This window comes from Battus philenor, unplaced genomic scaffold (assembly GCF_028537555.1).
Source record: "Battus philenor isolate CCGP_79_NKW_IND1 unplaced genomic scaffold, ilBatPhil1.0.hap1 SCAF_8, whole genome shotgun sequence".
Lineage (NCBI taxonomy): Eukaryota > Metazoa > Arthropoda > Insecta > Lepidoptera > Papilionidae > Battus > Battus philenor.
In genome coordinates, this window is record NW_027181748.1 from 2,991,281 (window position 1) to 3,015,160 (window position 23,880).

At 32.9% G+C, this 23,880-nt stretch overlaps 1 protein-coding gene across 1 annotated transcript in view; it reads right to left on the reverse strand.

The window, feature by feature from the left end:
• Positions 1-1,910: 1,910 nt before the first annotated feature.
• LOC137931652 (katanin p60 ATPase-containing subunit A1-like) overlaps positions 1,911-23,880 on the reverse strand; it is a 33,027-nt gene continuing 11,057 nt past the window's right edge. Inside the window, exons 3-9 of the mRNA XM_068775125.1 lie at positions 13,193-13,413; positions 10,627-11,093; positions 7,383-7,562; positions 6,728-6,870; positions 3,561-3,670; positions 3,006-3,132; positions 1,911-2,351 (exon numbers count right to left, since the gene is read on the reverse strand). Of these exons, the coding sequence (XP_068631226.1) occupies positions 2,153-2,351; positions 3,006-3,132; positions 3,561-3,670; positions 6,728-6,870; positions 7,383-7,562; positions 10,627-11,093; positions 13,193-13,413 (1,447 nt within the window). The 3' untranslated portion in view covers positions 1,911-2,152. The remainder of the gene's footprint in view (positions 2,352-3,005; positions 3,133-3,560; positions 3,671-6,727; positions 6,871-7,382; positions 7,563-10,626; positions 11,094-13,192; positions 13,414-23,880) is intronic.

Sequence of the window (23,880 nt, forward strand, 5' to 3'; positions counted from 1 at the left end):
TATTTACTCACTAATTACTCATAAAAAAATATTTTTAGAATCGATTTTTAATAATGGCATTAATTTTGAATGGCAATTAAAAAAAATTAATACTTGTTGTAGTCTCAAGTTATTTAGGTTATTGTAAACACAAATAGGGATCGTTTAATAATAGTTTTATAATATTTCTGAGATGTTGAATATAAATTTTTATGTGACAGTGAAAGTCAACCTTTAATTATGATTAGCAAAGACTTGTATGTCTTTACTTGTAAAATTGTTTTAATATTATCATGTGTTATATTCAATAACTTGTTATTGAATGTCTTATTGTTTAAAGGGTTGATAATTTTAATCTTCGTTTTATTTGTGCTATTAAATTTTTATTTCATTAATTTTACTATAATTTTATTAAGATGTTACCAATTATTTCCTATGTACAATATTGGGATATTTCTGCAAATGTAAACAGCGATTTAGATTACTGAAGAAACAAAAACAGTTTTAATTTATGTATGGTGTAAATCCGTCCTATTCTAAAGTGAACCAAAATTCGTGCCTTGCACTTTTTAAACTCTAACCACTAATTATAGGTTATAAAATAACAAATCATCATTAGAAACTTTGACTTTTATTAAAACTACAATAAATGACCACATTACAAATTTACATTATTCAAATTTAATGAGTACAATAAACACATTTTACACCATTCCTCAATAAATAAATATTATATAAACTATGAGTATTATTTTATTGACCCCACAGCTTTTTACTTTTGATTTTTTCGAAAATTAAAAAATAAAACTTATTATTCGTGTATTCTATAATGCCTATTTATAACAAGAAACTACAAAAATGTTTAACGGCTCTTATATATTTTTAATGTAAAATGATTTAGAATAACATTTTAAACAAACATTAACAAAATGTCATCCATACGTCAACAGAAACATAACTAAACTCGAACCTTAGTTATGACTGTTGTTACGTATTAAAAATTTGACAAATTACTATTTCAAAGATTAAATAATAATTTATACGTAATGTTTAAAATAGGTCCATCGGAAATATCATGATGAAGTGGATAATAAACCAGAAATAACGCACTAAATAAATTAAAAAATACATAGATCACTAAATAGAGTAAAGCAATTCATAAAATGCAATATATTTATTCTTTACATACGTTTGACAATTTTAATATGCTGAGCAAAAGGTAGTATTATTTTCGTGAATATATTACTAACATGATGAAAACCAACCTTTAGGCTGCATCTACACACATCTCTAGTGGAAACGCAGCTTAAATATTGAATGCTTGTAAAATCTATATTTTAACCGCAAAATTTTATTTACAATTCAATTATAATAATAGTTCATGAGATGATGTACATGAATAAATGTTATATGCATCTAATTTTTAATTTAAAAATTTATATGAATAATCTTTTTCTTCAAACTAGGCCATGAAAATAAATATATAGAAAAACTAATATTTTTATATATGCATGTATATCAACATAAACCCTTCACAATCTGAATTCTCAAAGCAATAACATCAGATCTACCGACCAGTTCTTCCGTAATGTCTAAAATCTAATCAAAATCCTACCTACTTGAACCATAAATAGATTATAAGATATTATATTGAAGTATTATATTGTATTGAAGTTATTTTACGAAAAAAAGCTACATAAATCTGGAGTTAACAGCTGCTTCAATAATAAATATACACGAATAAGATTCAACCAGAATAGCTGTACCTTCAGCGTGATTCCGGTCAATATACAGGATGATTAGTTATACGTTATCATTTTTGAGACCATTGATTTTTGGATACGGTGTACCACATATCGACGGCAAATGTTATTCGTTCACCCATTTAAAGATTTTACTATAACAAATCACCCTGTATAATTCGGATATGTATACACGTTGGTGATCCTATATTAATAAATATATATCTTATGAAAAATAAATAATTTTATTATTAATGACAACATTCACTAGCATATAATTTAAATAATTTTTAAACACGAGTTCAAATTCAACTGTAACTATCTATACAGATTGTTCATTCGATACGAGATTACGTCATGATCGACGATTTATAGCGATTCTAGCAGTGCCTCAGTTTCCTGAGCAGCGCTCGAAGCGCTTTAGTTCGGCGCTAGGAGCATCCGTGGCGCTGGATCCATGATGTATAACGCTCCACGTCAGAAGAGCTGACGGTGCGACGTGTCTTTTCAACCGCCGCGTTCAAATCTTCCTTAGACACGGGCGCCTCGAGTTCCGACTGCTTCAGCCGCCGGATTTGATCCGGGGTTTTCCCCGCGATCTTCCGACGCATTGTCATCATAGCTGCGTCTCTGTCCGTAAAATGCAAAGATTATGGTTTATTTACGTTTATTTTTCAATGACAATCCTTACAGAAGCTTCAACGAAGTCATCGAAGCTTAGAACTTTAAAAAAAACTTCTTGGTCGTAGAGAAAAAATACTTTTTAAGAAGCCAACTTCCAGAGTTCTTTCTTTAATACGAAATAAAAGAATTGTCTAAAGTAAACCGCATGATTGTTCCATATGGAATCCTTTTACGAATGCTTCTTTTGACAGAGTGATATAGTTACACCTTCGAGTATAATATCATGAAGGTTACCCACAATGTCCTCAGTTTTAAATCTAAAACTAAAAGTATATTATTACATGAACCTTATATTAAAGAATTAAAGAGTTTTTAGTTAATCGAAATTGGAACTTGTTTTGTTGAGTCATTTACAAAACAAAAAAAAGTTTTTTTTTTAAAAAGAGCTACTGTTGTGTTTCTGGCCAGCTCTCAGCAGATCAACATTCCAAGCCCATGGTACCTTATTACGTATGATATTAAAGTAATAGATTCAGAAGAGCGTATAAATGCCTACTTGAATAAAAGAATTTATATATACGAGTAGATATTGCCAGGTTCGAAATATTTATTCTATTGAGAGGATCCTGGCGAGAAAGAATAGAGTGGGGGGAATCCAACCTGCAAATGTTGCAAATGTCGGAGCCGCTGTACCCGTCCAGCTTCACAGACAGCTGGTTGAAGTCCACGTCTTCCGTAAGCGATACTTCGTGCAGGCACAACTTTAGCAGTTTAGTTCTTGTTATTTCTGTAACATTTTATTCAGACTATAATAAATTCCCTGAACATTTTACACAAGATGCAATTTGTTTTTTCGATTCGGATTTACAATCTTACTTTATTAGTGTTTATAGATGCCATAGTCTTGAGAGAGCAGAAAGCGGAAGGTGCTTGACCCTAAATCTAACTTAGTTCAGAGTTCGATCTCTTTCTACTATTATAAGAAAAAAAGGGACAGATGATTATACTAGTTGTAAAAGAGTGTGAATAATTTTAAAGATACGTTTACACATAACTAATTTTCTAAAAGATTTAAGGTATTAAGTATTACAACATTAGGTTATTAATAAATAAATGAGGTATCACATTGTTCAGTTCATCTGCGCTCTCGGTACTGAGTCTCGGTCACAAGCACGCAACAGCAAGTTGCTTAAAGAAATGAATGAAATAACTAACCATCAGGTAGACCAACGTATATTCTTTTCTCGAAGCGTCTCCTGAAGGCTTCGTCGATGTCCCACGGATGGTTAGTGGCTGCCAGTACCATTATCACCTTATCTTGATTACTAAAATAATAATCAGAAAAATAAACGCTATAGTTTGTCTCTTTCTTTCATAATGGTTTTGATTGTAAGGAAATTTCGCAGTGTTTATATTTAGAAAAAGAATTTTCGAATGTTCGACGAAAGAGTTCTTATTGTACTTACAAATAGAAACTTAAATCATATACATAATCAATACGTTCAGTCCATTCGCATATATGATCATTAACAATTACCACTTATGCGCGTCATGAGAAGAGAGAACAATTTATCATATTTTATATATTACGAGGACAGGAAAGTAATGTCGCTTTCTTAAGTTACATTCACACGACTACATTTTTAACAAGTTTTTATTTCTAATTAACAAATACATATAACTAAAGTACGTAATTAACAACCTTTTGCCATCTAGTATACATCATCTTCCAAGTACATAATAAACTACCAAATGACAATCAAGTATCGAATTGCGCAGAAACGACATTACTTTCCAGTCCCTCTAATACAAAAATAAACTATGCACCGTTATAATATCTACTTCATAAATTGTTTCTCAAGAGAGTTTATTCTCTCCTAAACTTATTAAAACACGTTATATCGTAACAGCTTATTTTATAGTTTTATTTTACAGTTTCTGTATTCAATATTATTAGCTTGTTATCAGTTATAAAATGACTTCTACCGATTGTTTAACAATTTAAATTATTTAACAAGTGAAAACGTGTACAGTACCCGGCGATAAATATTGTACCTTTGTAAAGAAACAATTGGTTAATTTCGGCTTCGTAGAGCGTTATCTCTGTCGCACGAAATACAACGACAGACAAAACGTCACATAGGTAGTGTGGGAGAGAGATAATACTCTACGAAGCCGAAATTAGCCGATTGTCTCTTTCTAAAAATCGATTTTCAATAATTATCGCCGGGTACGGTACTGTTTAAATTTAATTAGTTTGTTATTGCTGAAGGTTAACTATATTTTAATTTTTTTTCGTTACTGTGGGCTTCATTAGCAAGCACAGTCACTCAAAGAACTCTAGAGAACCATGCTCGGTAGATAATGTGAACTAACAACGTTGTTAAAGTAATAAGACGTTAGGTGCTGAATGCTTCGAGCCTATCGGGAATCTATCGGGGCGGTTTATGTTAAATGGTATACGTCTTACGGCAGCAAAGTTTTTGTAATTTTTTAATTGATTTTTGATTTAAGAATATGCTGGATTTTATAAATAATTCTGTTCCATCGTAAGTAAGCACTATGTTATACAATTCAGTAATCGAATCCTATGTTGCGGTTCTAAACCACTAGACAATCTCATCTTGTTTGTTCTATTTCACTTATTATAATCTATTACATAATAGTTCATTTATGTAACCAGAACTTAGACCTAAAATTACTTATGTTGTAATTACATAATTATATTTAAATATATCAGGTGACCATAATTTTCATGCCAAAATCAGGATATAAAGTGACAATGGCTGACTTTTAATATCAAAACTTTTGAATTCATTTCATATTCGGAATCCGAAAATATTATGTTTCCAGATTTTGCGTTAAGTTCAATTGGTTACCCATAAGGCTTCGACGGAATGCATACATCCATTATCTACTCTATAATATTCTTTTTAATCCGCTCACTCCCTCTTATAGTCAATATTTCAATTTTTTTACAATAAACAAAGAGGTATTGAAGATCATCAGAGAATCTCAAATTAAAATGCCGGCGCATTCTTCTTCGTCTGTGGCCAAATCGTTTTCCACACAGTTCGTTCGATCGTGGAATAAGTTACCGCTGAGTGTATAACTTGCTAAGTCACTACCTATTTTTAACAATATGGTTAAGAAATATTTACTAGACCAATGATTGTTTATCCTTTAATTCGATTTCTTTTCTTTCTGTTTCTTTTTTTATTACTAAATCAAATGCGATCCAAGTCAGTTTCATGTTTCTATTGAATGTTGTATTAATAATTATGTTCTTTTTTATTTTTAAAGCAAGTGGGATTCAAGTCAGTTTGAAGTTTTTTATTGACTATTGTATTTATAACTATATATTATATCGAATTTATTAAGAGTACATACGCTATATATACGTGTATGTATATGTATGTATGTTTTGTCTATATGTACATGTTAAAAACCCGTAATTTATCTCTGTAGTGTTTTCATAGTATAGTTGTCTGGAAGAAATTGCCTTATGTGATAAGACTACGCATTATACTTTTTTCTTTACTACTAATCAATTATGTAGATATTTTATAGCGTGTATAATAAAAAATATTAACAAATCTTTCTAGTATTTTAATTTAATATAACTTCATCTTTCAACGTAGTGATAGCCTAAAGTTTTTCACTGTGAAGAATAAATAAGCGTAGCCCAACGATCGCAACGATGAATTTAACTATGTCATCGTTCCACATAGTGGGGAAAACCTTTTAGTCCCAACGGCAGTTGCTTCCAAGGGTAACATGCCTCCCCTCCCCCCCCAGTGCCACTATAGACAAGCAATTTTTGGAGCTACATCGACCTTGTTTCATCTGCAGATCTCAATATTTCTGATTCGATCTAACAGCGAAGCACCGAGCATAACCATCTCCATCACTCTCTGAGTGACCTTGAGTCTATATAAAGCCAAATGACAGCATTATCACCGGCAACATACATAGATGAAAGACTTTCAGAATACGTCTTCAAACGTGAGTTATTAAAACGTAATTATATAAAAAAACGTAATAACAATTAAGAAAAGGACCAATATTTAGCCACTTCCGCGCATGCAGTGGTAGTCGTGCAATAAAGTCAAGCCAAAACAGAGTCAAATGGCACTAATCGGTGTAACATAACTCCTGAAGATGCCCCGTGGAGAGGTGAAACACGTATTGAGTAATTTGACGGTGGCGGTTGTGTTATTCGCATTGTTTGCCGCATACGCATTTATCAGCGGGCTGGCGGGCGGTGCACTTTATTGCACGACTACCACTGCATGTGCGGAAGTGGCTAAATATTGGTCCTCTTCTTACTTAGTATGGACTTCCGCGAGGTAACGCCTGATTCCATTAAATAGTAAACATACAAAACAGCGGCGAGCCCGTCCATCTGTATTAACAGCTCCGCCTTGAAGCGACGCGAGGCCTCGTGCTCGGAGTCGGCACCGCGGACAGCGCACAGGGAGTCCACCTCGTCTATGAAGATGGTGCTGGGCGCGTAGAATGAAGCCTGGAGTAAAACATTAATATCTTTAAGCTTCTAATTTAAAGATTCCTTCAAACTCCGACGTAGTTGAGAAGAGTACAAGTATTTTGTTGATTTACAGGTATTTTTAACGTGCTGTTAATGGCTAACGTGTTGTTAATATCAACAAGTTAACAAGTCCATCGATATCGCAGTAATTTTTAAAGGCAATCTCCCATATATACCTCGTGTGTTTAGTTATAAAGAGCTGTTATTAGAATATTTTAAATAGTTTAGACATTGATTATAACTCATTATCTTCATTTAAACACAATGTTTCAGAAGGTATTTATGATATATATCGTTCTCGTTACTATAAATATATAAATAGTTTAAGAATAATAAGTACTTACTAACCTTATACATTAGATATGAGTATATATGTCCAAAGATTTATTTTCAAAAGTCTAAATTAATGAGACACTCGTACCGTAGTACAATTAAAAGAAAATATATAAAATATATTATGATTAGTGTGATTTAAAGTGATAACAGACCATATCGAAGAGCAAGCGAACAAGTTTTTCGGAATCGCCGCGGTACTTGGAGGTGAGCGTGGCGGAGGAAACGTTGAAGAACGTGGTCCGGCACTCTGTGGCCACGGCTCGCGCCAGCAGCGTCTTGCCCGTGCCCGGCGGCCCCGTCAACAGCACACCCTTCCACGGACGACGGATGCCCTGGACGTGGAAATAAATTTTCTTTTTGGGCACACGGGACACTTTTCATGAAAAAGGTACGACGCATCTACCACGTGGCCGCAGTGCGGTGCGTACGAAAAACGACATAATAAACGCAAATGTTATTTAACTATTATTATTAGTTAATCACATTAGTAAGGTATAAAGAATTATTGATGTATTATATATTTATCCTATTTTCTCATTTGCCGTCAAATAAAATACACCAATAACTCGCTTTGCGTCATTTCGTTTTGCGTGTTTTTCGAAATTCGTCGCTTCTTAATTAGTACGAATTTTCACTGTGCGTCCTTAGATTTTCGAGGTTGCGTTGTTATATGTTCGAGGCTTTAATTTTTTTTAAATTTTCTAAAAGATGGCAACACTTTTGTTTCTAACTGCGCCATGCCATCAAAACTCGGGGATTCCTTTTCTAACTAAAAATCAACGCAATTTGAATACAGTTTTATTTTCACTTTGTTTTGTTGGTTATGGAGTTCAGTTTCAATTACATAGTGTGTTGTGCTTTTTTTTTAAATAGAATAATAAGTTTATACAGAATTTAACGCGTTGTTTCTGATTACAAAAAAGGTAAATATTTTTCCAATTTATTTATTGGCAGAGTTATATTATTTTTGTTATTTAAATGTTTACTTTGTTCAATTTTCTTTTTAAAAAGTAGTATTTTCGTAACCCTGGAACCTATCTTTGATCTTTACATGGTTTGCTATAGAAATTCTTAATTCACTTTTCGGCGTTTCAAATTGCGTCGTGTTTATTTGGAACGTAACCACGACACAAAGTGAGGTATTGGTGTATGGTATAACTTATCCAAATATTTTATTTACAAGCTTTGCCTGTAGACTTATAAAAAAATATTTACCTGTCGCATTCTTTTAGAAAAATTAAATTAATATGATATACATCAGAGTTATCACTCTATACTGAGTGATTGTAAATAGGTATAGACACTAAACCTTTTTTAATAAACTATAATATGTTACAAATATAATCACTCTCTTTTGGTGTAACAAATTGGTGTATTTAATGCAATAAGGAAGTTCTCATAAGATACTTCGTCTGTTGCACATCACTGCAAACTTCAATAAGAACGTACGGATTGATATAAGAGCGGTTTATTCTCAAATTTATCTACGCACTCAAGTGGCGTGCATCGAAATTAATTGTTTATATCACCTGTAGTTTTTTTTAATTAATAATAACTATATACATATTTAAATTTTTTTGTATAAATGCTTCACGTTTTAAAGTTTAAATTCAAAAATTCATTATTCCACCTATGATGGATTAAATCTTTTGTTTCGTCAAGTTAAATTTATCGCTGTTTCGGATAAAATGCCACAGAACTAAGAAGGATAGGCAAAAAAACTCAACGGAACTTTTTTAAATAATGGAATTGTGTTTAATAAACATTGAAATTGACTAGAGGCGAACACATTCTTCCTAAAAAGTGCTATAAATGAAATCATTAACTGTGTTGTAACCCATAGAATACGAACGATTTTGGACAATTATTCGTAATCTAGCAAAGGAAAACTTTCTGAACATTATTTATGATTTTATTGTTAAAGTGTATACATTGCCTATATATAGATTTGATATCCCGAACTCAAGTCTTGGGTACACAGAATTTGTTTTTACCTCTGTCACAGTTATGTTATTGTGGGCATACAATTCATTTTTATTTACATATTAAAACAAAATAATATTTTAATTTATAAAAAACAATCTTAAAGTCACCACGACGTAAATTGTAAATAACATGAATACATTCTGCAATACAAAAATTCATGTTCCCCACACCCCAGAGCAGTATGTCATATAAGATAAAATAGTGAGTTCGTTTTTCAAAAACGAACACACGTAAAAAAAATTCAAAATTTGAAAACGATACAACATAAAATATTGTTATACACTAATAACAATTAAAGTTATAATATATAATATATACATTAATTTAAAAAGAACTAATCGATAATTAAACTCGTAAATTTAAAATATCGATTTACTCATATCACCGCTCGATATGAAATATAAAAAACAATGCTTTATTTCAAATGTCACGCAAGCTTACACTGTGACGATCGTGGCATTCAAGCGACATTAAAATTAAAAAGCAATCAGCTCAGTCGTAACGGGTTCGATAATTATTAAGGAGTTAAGAAAGCTGTTTAACATTTGCACCGGTTATGCAAAACGGCCCGACATTACAAAGAGGAAAAAACGTATAGCAATCAGAGAACATTAGAGGTAGAGTTGTTCCAGATCGTGGGAACCTTTTATTGTATTATTCATGCAGATATATAAATAGGCATGGAGTTCTATCAATACATGTATTCTTGGTAGCCGATGGCCATTGGAGCCGAAAGATTCACGAGTGATGCGGCGAGGAAAAGCCTCTCTCTAGGCGGATCGACATATTTAAGGTTGCAGGAAGTCACTGTTTGTGGGCAGCGCAAGAGCAGTCATCGTGTCAATCTTTTAGCGAGGCCTAAGCATTACAGTGGGCGTTTTTCAACTGAAAAGAAGAAGTAGAAACATTCCGAACTAGCGTTCTGTATGGTACAGTCATGTGGTGCACTCTACACCTAAAATTCTGGAATTTTAATGGGTTAAATTTTTTGTGATACAGACCATGGATCCAAAGATCAGATCTACAAGTACCATAAATAAAAATCTTCTTAATAACAAATATAACTGCAAGCTTCAACCTATTATCAAAATATATAAATGCCTAGCTGTTCCCACAAACTGTACTGCCACTAGTAATTAGTCTATCACATTCCAATAAAAAAAATATTACTGTGCTTATCGATAAAAAGTGAAATAAATAAATGTTTTGATGGATAAATACTGATGCAGCTATTAAACCACAATTTAAATCAAATGCGTAAAGTTACCATAGATACTAAATTTTTTTAATTTAAAAAAAGATGAATAAAATAGGTAAAGTCGTTCTTAAATTATATCGTGGCTAAGGTAAAAAGGGAATAAGTTATAAGAATACAAATTAAGTAGTTTAAAGCTCTACGAATTGACTCACCTTAAAATAATTAGGCATAACCAGTGGCAACACCATAGCTTCTTGCAATACTGCCTTCGCGTCGTCTAAGCCGATGACATCCTTCCAGCGTACGTCCGGATTCTTCTGCAGAATATCTCTTTCCAGCGTCTCAACTAAATGCAATTCATAGCCTGTTGTATCAAAGACCTTTTCGTCTTTCTCCAGGATGGTTACATCGCCGTGGCTCTCGTCTGACTTGCGGATAGGTTTTATAGGAGCCAGCTGCCTCTTTACCCTGGGAATTCTCTCAACCGATCGACATTTCCTACCGCTGCCGACTGAGGAAGTAGTGGAAGTCTTCCGGGATATGATCGTGGGTAGAGTGGGTTGAATTTCCGGGTCGCGCTTGCGAAGTGTCCCGGCCCATTTCTCAGTTGTGGGGTCGGTCTGCTTCGCCTGATCCATCGGTGACTCTTGGAACGACGTCGCTTGAGTCGGTCTAACGACTGTATTGAAAAATGATTTTAGGTAATTTACAACAATATAAATTATATAAGCTAAATAATAAACAGCTTTTTATGCATGTATATAAAAATCTGGATAAAATTTTAGCTTATTGCTTATCAAATATGTGATTCCGCATAAAACTTTTAAACATTGTATATATGTATGCTAATATATAAAGTACCCGGCGACAAACATTGCACATCGACATTTGAAAAGAGCCAATCTGCTAATTTCGGCTTCCTAGAGCACTATCTCTGTCTCACACTACTTATGTGAAGTTTTGTCAGTCGTTGTATTTCGTGCGACAGAGATAACGCTCTACGAAGCCGAAATTAGCAGATTGTCTCTATCCAAAGGTATGTGCAATATTTACTGTACTTTACAAGGATATAGTAATATAACATTCGACGCCTAAATTACTGACTAAATACTTAAGTAGCCGATTTAAGATTCGCTCTAGGTTTCAAATTATTTAAATTTTATTTATATAGTTAAACTATTACAAACCACTACAAAAATGCTATAAAAGAAATTCACAATGCAATTCCACTCTTATTATTTTAATAGTACTTAAATTTTAAATATCTGTAAAGTATTTATCACAATTTATTTTGCAATGTTTGATTATAGATAATGAAAAATACTTTATTTATCTTCTTAGTCACTGTTACATTTTACGCGATCCATTCTAACAAATACTTAGTTCCATAGCAGGGTTTGCCCGGCGGTAAAATGAAATGGAAATAATAATCATATTACATGATTGTTGTCATAATTTTTATTCATTATTTTTAGGTTGGTCCTTTAAAACTATCTCAGTAGGTACCAAGTGACGCAGTAGTCTTAGTGCGGTAGAGGACAGAGAATTGCGATGTTAAATCGCTTGTTCGATTCCCGATATACAATCTTTTATAATTCACACTTTGTGCATTAATTATATTTGATTGACACTGCTTAGAAACAAGTTTTCAGAGTATGGGCAACAGCGTCCTCTGCGTACCATAATACCACAATGCAATCGCCAACTCACCTGCTAAGCGTGGCGATTGTATATCCCCCCATAGATATCTTTGGAGAAGGCCTATCTCTTGCAGCGGGCGTATATAGACTTAAACGACGATGACGAAGACGACTTTCACGACATAAAAATGATTATGTGATCACAAACTTCTTATAAATACTCTTAAACTGCAACAGCGTATAAATCTGTGTATATTGTAAATGCAATAAGGAAATTCTCAAGAGATACATCGTCTGTTGCACATGTATCATTGCAAACCTCGATAGTGAGACGTCCGAATTGATCTGAGAGTGGTTTAATCTCAAATATCTACCCACTCAAGTGGCGTGCTCGTGTATCAAAATTAATTCGATGCTATTAATATGACCTTTATATCACACGGTCTGGATTCAAGTCTCTTTCAACTGGTTCTATTAGAAATCTCTGAGGCAAATATCTAGCAGTGGACATCGTATAGCTGACACAATAATGATAAATATTATCTCGATATCACTCGGTCTCAATGTAGGCTGCTTCCAACATAAGTAAGAAAAGGACCAATATTTAGCCACTTCCGCACATGCAGTGGTAATCGTGCAATGAAATGCACCGCCCGCCAGCCCGCTGATAAATGCGCATGCGGCAAACAATGCGAATCACACAACCGCCACCACCAAATCACTCAACACGTGTTTCACCCCTCCACGAGGCATCTTCAGAAGCTATGTTACACCGATTAGTGCCAAACACAGAGAGAGAGACTCTGCATCTCGAGACTCGCATGCGCATTTATCACCGGGCTGGCGGGCGGTGCATTTCATTGCACGACTACCACTGCATGTGCGGAAGTGGCTAAATATTGGTCCTTTTCTTACTTAGGATGGACTTCCACGAAGTAACGCCTGATTCAATCAAATGCTTCCAACATGTTGTAAAGTCTCTGGCTGAGGCTTGGGCAGTGGGCGTAATACAGTCAAAATGATAATAATTAATATCTTTTTAAAATCTTCGATCTGAAAGCAGCCTGCATCCAAACGGTCCTGTCTTTGATTGAGGTCTATGATGTCTTACAGAACAAATTATGATAACGAACATCACCTTGAGTGGGGGGATGGCGAGTTCCCGTGCTTGCATGAGTGTCGGCTCTGTTCCTGTCCCTTCGCGCAGTGTTCCTCCCGCTGTGGAGGCCGTCCCTCGGCTCCTGGGCCTTGTCGTCGCCGTGCCTGCGTGCGGTCACCCGCGCGAATCCAAACGGCTGGAGACTCTCACTCATCATCCGGTCCATCATCCTCGCCATTTGGTGAAAACTTGACGACGGACTAGAAATAATAATGTTTTCTTTATTAGGTACAAAATTATTCATGTCGGTATGAAAACACAGTAACAAATGTTTAAAGAACGAAAAATATTTTTTAAAAGCAATATTATTAACTGCAATATATTGTATATTAACCCTTAAATGCATGAGTTTTATTTATACGATAAAAAAATATATCTAGCAGTATATACGTACACTACAACGCACGGAAAAATAAAAAAAGATATATAATATTTTTAATACTTTCTTCATTGAAAAACCTTATGTTGCAGATGTACAGCACTATGCATATACTTTTAAGTGTAGTACTTATTTTACGTTTAAGTGTTATGTTGCAAGTTTTCATCATTATGCATTTCAGGGTTAAAATAAATATGGAGAGTAATATGTATGGAGAGAAGGAGCAGGGCTAGCCCTGTGATATGAGACAGACATACGATCGTAGGTCGCATATATAATTCACAGTTTGCGTTTTAATTATATAGGGTTACCACTGCTAACAAACAAGTTATCAAAGGATGGGCAGCAGTGTCCTCTGCGTACCACAATACCACACTACAATCGCCAACCCACCTGCCAATTATGGCGATTGTAATATAACCCTCTATAGATATCTTTGGGGAAGTTCTATACCCCCCAATAAGCGTCTAAAGGCTGAAACGACGACGACTAATATGTTATTTATTTATGTAATTTATTTTATTTAGTAACCATGTCGAATTTTTTATTCTTATCACGTATGATTTATTTTTTATTTATTGACGACAATATAAAGTAAGTAAATAAAGGCAACATAATTATAACAAATCACACTACAAAATAAAAACTATGTGTATGTATGAATATGTGTGAAAAGTGTCTTTATGTGTACGTTTAGTGTATCCGTGCGTGAAACAAGAAAGCTAGGACAGTGCGATAAGACCGCCCTTTCTACTTTGTTTATTACCTATTTAGGACAGAAATAAAAAGTTAACGAATAGAAAACATGAAGGAGTCGTAGAGTCAATCTAACCGACTTTGTCCAAAAGGTAACTGAAAAGATATTTTATACAAATTTTACATAGTTTTGATGTATATATATATTTGATGTATATATGTATATAACATAATACAGTATTTATTACAGAAAATTTATAAATAAATTAGTTAAATATGATGATTTTAATTGATTTGAATTCATATAATTGTTACTATTAATTCAAATTAAATTTTACTGCGATTTTTTGACATTTACCTGTAACATAGGCATGTATGTACCATTTTGCTTAACAAACTTTTATTTATTTTTGTTGACATTGCTTTTAATGTAAATTTGGATAACTATACAAATTGGCTATTATATTAGCATATATTAGTGCTAAAACATTGTATAATATCACTGTGATTTATTGAGGCCCGTATCTACCTAGGTTTTAATAAATAAATAATCTATACTGACTAATTTCGAATTATAATAAAATATCCAGCGCTGTAACAACTACGCACCCTATAAAAGGATCCCTTTCAAAGTACGGCCGCAATCCACCCACGTTTGGGTATAGGAAATCGCCGAATCCGAAATCCATGTTTCTTCTAAAAAGTTTCCACGCGGTAGCTAACATAGGTACGTCTGTGACTTTCAACGGCGCATATGATTCACAAAAACAAAGGATGGCCAAGATAACATAATTTTCCGGGTCTATATAATGTGACGCTTTGTCCGGACAGTCGGGGAAATTTGGATGTATGACAACTCTGTTTTGCATCGGTCACCATAGCAACGCTTTCGCGGATACATCAGTCGCTCTATGGAAGCGAAGACAAACTTTATTTTTCGCTGTCTAGAACCACACGTGTTTGATTTTAACCTTAATTGCTTTATACATTCAAAGGTTATAACATTGTAAGGTCGTCAGCAAATGAATATTGGTCGTATGAGGTCGTTGCGATCTTTTTGGGACTTTTCGTGTCGTTGAACGAGTTGATTATTAACAATTGACCTCGTTTCGTATTTCAGGGGACTGCGTAAGTAGTTCGACCTTGTTTATAATAGTACAAGTGTTTAGCAATTTACACTTTCGAAAACTACAGTTCTTATAATGTAATCTGAAATTTCCATTCCATATTAAAAATGAAATTTTAGTAAAGTTTTATTACTTATAGTCATCTCATCATCATTTCAAAAGCAGGACGTTAACTTCTGGACATAGGTTTTCCATCAGAGCGTATTCATAAGACCTTGACCATATAACTAATGGATGAATGTACTATTCTGGGCTTGCTGGTCTGTAGTCTTCACTCTAGAACATTAAATCCCAGCCGCTACATCTTCTGCGTGCTAATTGGCCTGCCTATTGCCATTACAACTTGCCAGTTTGCTGAGCTATTTCTGTTCGTGTCGTTCGTCTACGGATCTCCTTATTCCTAGATCTCTTAAAAAAATCCCGAGTACAGATATTTAATGTAAATATAATAAATATTGTATTCTTTATTTCAATATAACTCATAGCAATCAACTATTTTACCTTTCAGTTTTTCAATTTAGGTTTACTATAAAGCAAAATTTGAATTAATTTCTTAAGATGTCTACGAAATAAACAGTTTCAATTTTAAACGTAGGAAGATTAAATGCACTTTAATTTTATTTCAAAACCTTTATGTACATTATTTTAACATTGTAGTTGCTTTAGTTCGGTCAGTGACGACACTTATAAATATGCACTTCTTGGATTTTGAGGTCAATAATCCCGCTTTAATTCCTCCTTGAGTATTTTCAGCCGTTATTAAAAATTCGTTTCAATTTTAATTCAATATAATGTCTACATCCTTATCAAAATGTTCCTTTTCTGGACACGAGTCGTTTGATGGCGAAAAGTTCACAGATAAAGAGCAATTTTTTTAATTCTTTTTATAAACAGGCTGTTTTTAATTTTTATTATTCCTTTTACAATAATTAAAAGACATAATTCTTCGCAGTAATTTTACAAACCTTATCTTATATTGTAGTTCTAAATGAAGACATTTTTCCATGAAAATTTCAATTGGTTCCTTTTTGGCAGTTATGTGAAGCTTTAAGTTGAAGTAGATCTCACAGCTCGCAGCGTTCCCAAGGATGGAGTACGTAAAGGATATTGTATATCTGGAGTCAATGATTAGCGATCAGGGAGGGTGAGACGAGGGGATTCGAAGATGAACTTATTAATATGGCTAAAATTCGACGAGTAACTTGAGCAAAAGAGGTAAACGTACAAAAAAGAGATAAGTGATGCCATTATGAGGGACCTCGGTTTAATTATAGTTTGTAGCTTTCGCTCTATAATGCTGGCCACTACGACCACATTACTTTTATGTAAAGTCATTCTAAGGTCTTAGAATTCAAATTAAACGCCGATTTGAATTCGAACGCTATCAGTGAAGAGGTCGCTGCTGTTGTGTTACTCCGGTGACTCCAACCAGTCCTCCACCAGCTCCGATGTCTATTCAGATAAAAAGTCTTCGGAGGAAAGGATCACACTTTTCTCCCAAAACCGACTAGGTAACAATTAGCTAATACAATACGTCAGGTGACGCATCTGATGTAGATTTTTTTTTAGTTTATTAGCTCGCGAATTTCGGATCCGCGAGTCCTGAGTCTGATGAAGCTGTAAAAGCCAAAACATTCGAATATAGTTTTGTGTTACCGTGAAGTAAATTGTAAATACTCTTTGTACATATGTGAATACAACCTTCTTCCACCTCACTTTATCATTTCTCTTCCCAACGTACTCGGGCGGTAACCAAAGTTTATACAAATCGGGCAGTTTTGGCTTTCTTGTCACGATTTTTTTCTAAACATTGTAAATGATCAAAATTGGAAAATAAAGTAAAAGAATAAATTAATAGTTTATTATAAAATTCTATCGCAAATTTCCTGAACTGTCCACAAAGCCAATTAAATCATATGTGAGTAAAATGACATGTGATACCTATGTTTATCTTCGTTTTTGCTCTTACTATAAGTTATTTTGAGGAATTTCTTTCGCAATAGAAATTTTTGTACTTTCAACCTATTTGTATGTGGAATGCGACTGGCCAATAACTTGATATAGTACAATGTCTACAGAGACAGATAAACAATAATTAATTTTAATATTTAGTACTCTGAACGAAAACGCTTTTTAACCATTAAGTTAATAATTATTTCTGAAATCATTAATTATTGAATGGGGTGTATCGTATAGTAATTGACAGATAATAAACTATATTTTTGCCCCCCCTCAAAGCTTTTACACCTATTCCAATCATTATGAATATAGATATATCTTCAGACTATAAAATGCAATGATAACATTAGGCGTACGCTGGAATATAAAATAAAATTGCAGCTGTAGGCTGTAGATCGATTGATAATTGCATGAGAACCATTACCCGGGGTCATCGAACTTTACACATGTCCATTGACGGCGAGGGTTGTTATTATAGGAAGCGCCGAAACTGTGTCAGAGGTCGTCGACTAAACTTGACTGGAGACAACGAACTCTGCTTCACTATGTACTCTTTTCGTTTTACTTTAATGTCAATGTGTCGATGTATGCCAAAGGACATTACACCCTAGTCCTTAGTTCACTGTACGTTTCGACAACGACGATAGCATATTGAAATAGATGTATTAAACCTTTGAACCTATCCTTCGATCACAATCTAAAGTGATCGCTCTGAAATATGTTACATTTATTTATTTAGTTAGTTACACTTTATTGTACACCATAGATAATAGCTAAAAAAAGTTACAATTCCTATAGAGATACAAGAAGCGGACTAATCGTTCGGGGCTATATCTACAAGACAATCTTTGGATAACCATTTAAACATTAACGTTAAGTAACATATTTTTATTGGAATGCGATAGACTCATCATTTAAGATAGTACAAAGAAACTATTGACTTTTAGATAGAGTGTACGATACAACAATTGACAGCCAATGTATTATATATTTACACTTTTAAAGCCTCTATACATATATACATCTCGTATAATAAATCATCCTGTATGTCTATGCCTTAGGACGTTTACCCTAGTTCTTAAAGGTCATTACCCGTTTTGACACTAGTAATCTTTTGTTGATATTGTAATATTGTAATAAAAGAAAAAAATCGACTCTCTTATAATGCCTCTATGGTCACATAATGAACCAAAAAGTTCACAAAACAAAAGTTCAATTGCTTTTGATACTATTAAGTAGATTTGTGGAGTTTATTGTGGGTTCTTTTAAGATAATGGCTTGGTTTGTAACTCTCCTAGATTTAAGTTGTAAAATGCCATTAGAAGGGATTTCAAGCCGATTCTAATTTCTATCGAATTAAGTTCTTTTCTCATTCTTTTCATGACTTACACAAGTAGAAATGAATGATCATAAATCATAATGATATTATATTTCACAGGTTAAAAAAAATAAAATTTGAAGGAAGTATGAATAAAATATACAAAGTTACAATAATATTAAAATTTTCTGAGTTCAACGGGAGACAAGATGGGCTATAATAAAATAGACTTTTGGTTCTTTAAATAATTTCTTGCAACTAAAGTTCCAAGAGTTTTATGACTTGGCTTCAACACGAACGGGTCCACTAGTCATATACCTAATACCAGCGTCGTGCAAGATATCCTCAAGAAATCTCGTAGTCCAAATACGTTGGCTTGTGATTTTTACAAGGCGATATAACGAAATTCCAAAAAAAATTAAAATTCATAATATATTTATTCAAGTAGACATTTACATGAGCTTTTAGATCATCAATTACTTTAACATTTTCAGTAATAACCTACCACTGATTCGGAACGCAGATCTGTCGAGAAGAGCCGGCCAGAAACTAGACATTATAGATTATAATATCAATCATGTAATTGAGTCAACAAACCAAGTTCCATACATTACGATAAATATCTCTCGAATGCTATAATAAGATTTATAAAATAATGTACCTTTAGTAATATAGTAATATAGTCATTTTAGATTTGAATTAAAGAACGTGTGGTCTAAGATGTCTATAAAGAACAGAGTTTTTATTTACTTTTCGAAAACACTTAATTAAATCAAAATCTTCGTAAAGAAATGGTGGTTCCGGTAGCTTAAACTTTCAGACGCGTTTATAAAAACCTTCAGTATTGTTTAAAGGAATGTTTTCTGATCAGAGGAACATCTACTGATACTATCTGACAATATTAAAAATTATAAAGTAGTATATAATATAATTTTAATATATTATATAATATAATTTTTGTTTAATAAAAAGAATATATGTTCATGTTTTAATTATTTTGTATTGTTAATTATAGTGTTAACTTTTATTGTGGGCAATCCTATACAATATAATTTAATAATGTTATAGTGTATTATTGTGATTGAAATTGTTTAAAAAAGCAAAGAGCATTTAAATGAAGGTTTGTTAACCGACTTTATGAAGCCGTCAATTTATTTTGATCAAGGGTCTCGTTCGAGGACGTCGCGATGCGCGATTGCCTCAAAGAGGATAATTATCGAGTGGGCGAAGTCACGTCACCGCTCGATCCTGGAGCTTTATAAGATAATCTGGTTTGCTATCAAAATCCTAATTGTTCAATTTCGGTTCAAGACATCTGGGGGTCAATTTAAACAACACCTGTTAAAAGACGATTCATTAAATCTTGGAAGTTATAACTTGTTTATCTTTTTAAAAAATAACCTTCTACAACTTATTTCACCGTAACACTAAGCTATTGTTATATCGATCATAGAGAATTGTCTCCAAAAACAAATATAGAGTATATTTGTTGCCATTTAAAACAGCATCTGCTTCAGGATTTAATGTACTGAGATATATAATACACCTTACCGATATCCTTATAATGTCACATTTGAATTATTAATATTAACCTGTACATATAAATTAAATTGAAATTGTCAGTATGTAATATTATAATTACCTATTCTTACTCCAGGCATATGAACATATATACAGCACATATGTTAAATTTACACTTTTTTTTAAAAAAATTTGATTTTTCATCTGTCTGTTTTGTTGCGGCTCATGGCTGATATAGCTAGATCGATTTTAACGGTAGTTATAAGGCAAGTAGGTTATGTAATAAGGAATAACTTAGGCTACTTCAATTTAAAAAATTTTACGATATATAATTCAAGAAAATCGTACGCCAAATAATGTGTACAAAAATGTATCACTCAAAAATGTTATATATTGTATAAAGTTTAGAAAAAAGTTGTATAAAGCACATTATATATATATATGAATATATATAGCAATCATAAGTAAAGTTTTGAGTTATGAGCTTCATACATTTTACTAAATTATGATAACTGCAAATCAAATAATCATGAAAAAGCGTACATAGGTCGTCATAGTTGAGGGTAGTAGGAAGCCATAATATTATATAATAATTTTTTTTTCTGTGGGTAGACAGAGATTTGGAGCTCTAAATCGCGCTATCAAAGTTTCCGCGTGACTTCGAATATATAGCAGCGACGAGTAGCGCCTCCCGGGGTCAGCAGCCATGAGGTAAACCAGTCTGGCGAAGCTGGTCTAAATTGGCCACTCTGTCCCAGAGTGTTAAGACTAAAGCTTCTAGAAATACACCGGCGAAGCTACCACACACCTCATGGTGGGAGTACATTACCCACGCTGGTTGACTTGACCCCTTTTTTTAACGGATTCTTCTTTGCTTTTTTACTTTACCATGTTAAATTATAAAAGGTTATATCTTAATATAAATCTCGTGTCACAATGTTTATACTCAATGGACTTCTAAACCACTTAACCGATTATAATAAAATTCGCACACCATGTGCAGTTCGATCTAACTTGAGTGATAGGATAGTTTAAATCTCAAATTATAGTCGCAATTTTAATTTATTGCTTATTATTGTCTGTTATTATTTGACAGTCACAATTATCTCTTAACTCCAAATGATTCTAACAGATGTCGATACCTTTCGACTGGGTTGAGTAAGTAATCAATAGATGGCGCTGCTATGGTAAATCTACGAACGTGTCATATAAGCTACATTTTAACAGCATAATTACCACGTGTTGTTGACGCTATAAAATTAATTAAATTTATTTTGTAGTGAACGAAATACCGTATAATTCAATTATTTCCACTTTTTAAATTTTCACAGCAACGCGTGGCCGGGTCAGCTAGTATACTATAATCTTTGAAAATCGTAGTGTGAACCTCTTGAAATATAATACTTACGTCATAATTTAAACTATTATAAATTCTCGACGAAGAATATTTTAGTTTAAGGATATATAAAATAACACTTCTAAAATGTTTAAACAGAAAAAATGATAAATAACCTGTAATATTAAATTAGTGTAATAATAAAACACGATATATATTATATTTACAAAAATGCACCAAAACGAATTACAAGGTCAGGATCGCGGGAAGCCTCTGGATGCGAGAAGCGCAAGAGAAGAAAAAAAATATATTTTTGTTAAATCCTACGCGGTCGGAATGGCGGGTATAATTATTAGTATATATGAATAGGTCGTGTACGTCGCGATAGTGCCAATTCGGTAGAAACTAGAATCTAATTGACCTTTCATATGATTCCATCCCACAACATCAATCTACCAGAGTTCAAAAAGCGTTATGTTCTGAGGAAAAGTACAAACGCAATCGGTTTTTTTTCCCGATCATTTCACATGTATCCTAAAGCTTCGTCATCATTTAAAAAAATCTTTACATTGTAATATAATTAAACTAGTTTTAATTTGAAAATCATTTTAAATTAATTGGTTGATAGTAATATAGATATATAGTAGATTGTATCCAGATTCATACCGGAGCGTATTGTAACACCGTTGGCCCACAAAACAATAACTAACTTTATGCAGCCTCAAAAATTATAGAAACTTTTATTTACTTTCCTTAAAGACTAATTTATTTCTTCACTCCATAAATGATTAAAAAATATATAATAATTTTATTAGAAATAATATCAATGGAACACCAATAAACCATAACTTAGTACGAATGTTTACTTAAATAAATATTTTTTTTATAAAAATATACAAATATACGTACAGGGTAATTGTTTATAGGTGTAAAATCTATGAAGGGGTGAATGTATAGGTTATTTGTGTGCAAAATCCTTCAAAGCGTTGTACAAAATCTTATTTTTTCTATCGGAAGGCAACAGTCGAATTACTTCTGGTAGTACAAAGTCTTCATTGACAGATAATAAAGAGTAATTAATTGTAATAGGTACTGATGCGAATTTTGAAGACTCTATTTCTAATTATGAAATTTATTTTAAAGTTTTCAAATAATATGAATTAAATATACAAATTTAAAGATAACATAGATATATTGATCGCAAGTTAATTAATCTATTGATATAACAATATTTCATACAGCCCGCGTGTATTTCGTAATGACATTTTAAATTTTTGAGTTAATATCGATACGCTCGTAGCACTCGTAGCGCTTGTAGCCAAAGCGCGTAGACTTGTAGTGATTGAGTGCAGTTATAACATACGACCTCATTTACATAAGGAAATATTAATTTAATTTTTATTTTAAATGTGATTAAAACACGCCTACGTATATACGACATTGCAATGCTAAAATCGATTGCATCACTTGCATGTCATCTTCGAGACAATAAATTAAATTATTAGCTTACATATATAATACTTATTTATATAAGTAAATCTTCATAACTCGACGGCCCACGCATATTTGCTTTACGCAACGGGCGGGTTTTCTTCCAACAAGTTTTATGAATCGAAACATTTTTCTTTTTAATAATATAACTATTAACTAGGAGTTCTCGCTGCTCCGCATTCGGAAGATAAACAATGCAGTTAGAGACCGAAATAGAAGAGAGTAGTGAGGTAAAAATACCGTCTCCTTGGTAGGCGTCGAAAAACATCGCCCTTCGTTCCTAAAATTGAGCAAAGAGGTCGTATAGGTTATAAAAGAGAGAAATAACACAAAGCAGTAACGGTCATGTATATATTACAACTAAGAAATTATAAAAGTATTATTAGAATGTAATAGATTGACAAATAGCCTCCTATTACATAACGATAGACAAGAATTAAATTATTCTTTGATATTAAAAAAACCTACTGTAATATTTCAAGAGCAAAGGAGAAGCGAGAAAGGTGATGTATAGAAGACGTACAGTTTGTATAGTATACTAGTAAGCCTTAGAATACGAGATATTGTGAAGAAAAATAGAAACAAAAGAAGAATGTATGATTAATATTGTGATGGAAGAAGGAGAATAAAAAAATATGTAGAAGTGAAAAAATATTGAATTGAACTTTCCCTTCTTAGATAGTGGGAATTAGTTCTTAGTTTTTTTTATTATCATTGACAACGTCTCGTTTTTTATCTGTAGTATCTACGAGTAGCAGCCTCTTTTTACCGCCCTTGGTTAAGCAAAGAATATTTTCACCGCATTGTACTGCGTTCGCGAGGTCTTTTTCGCTTGAGATA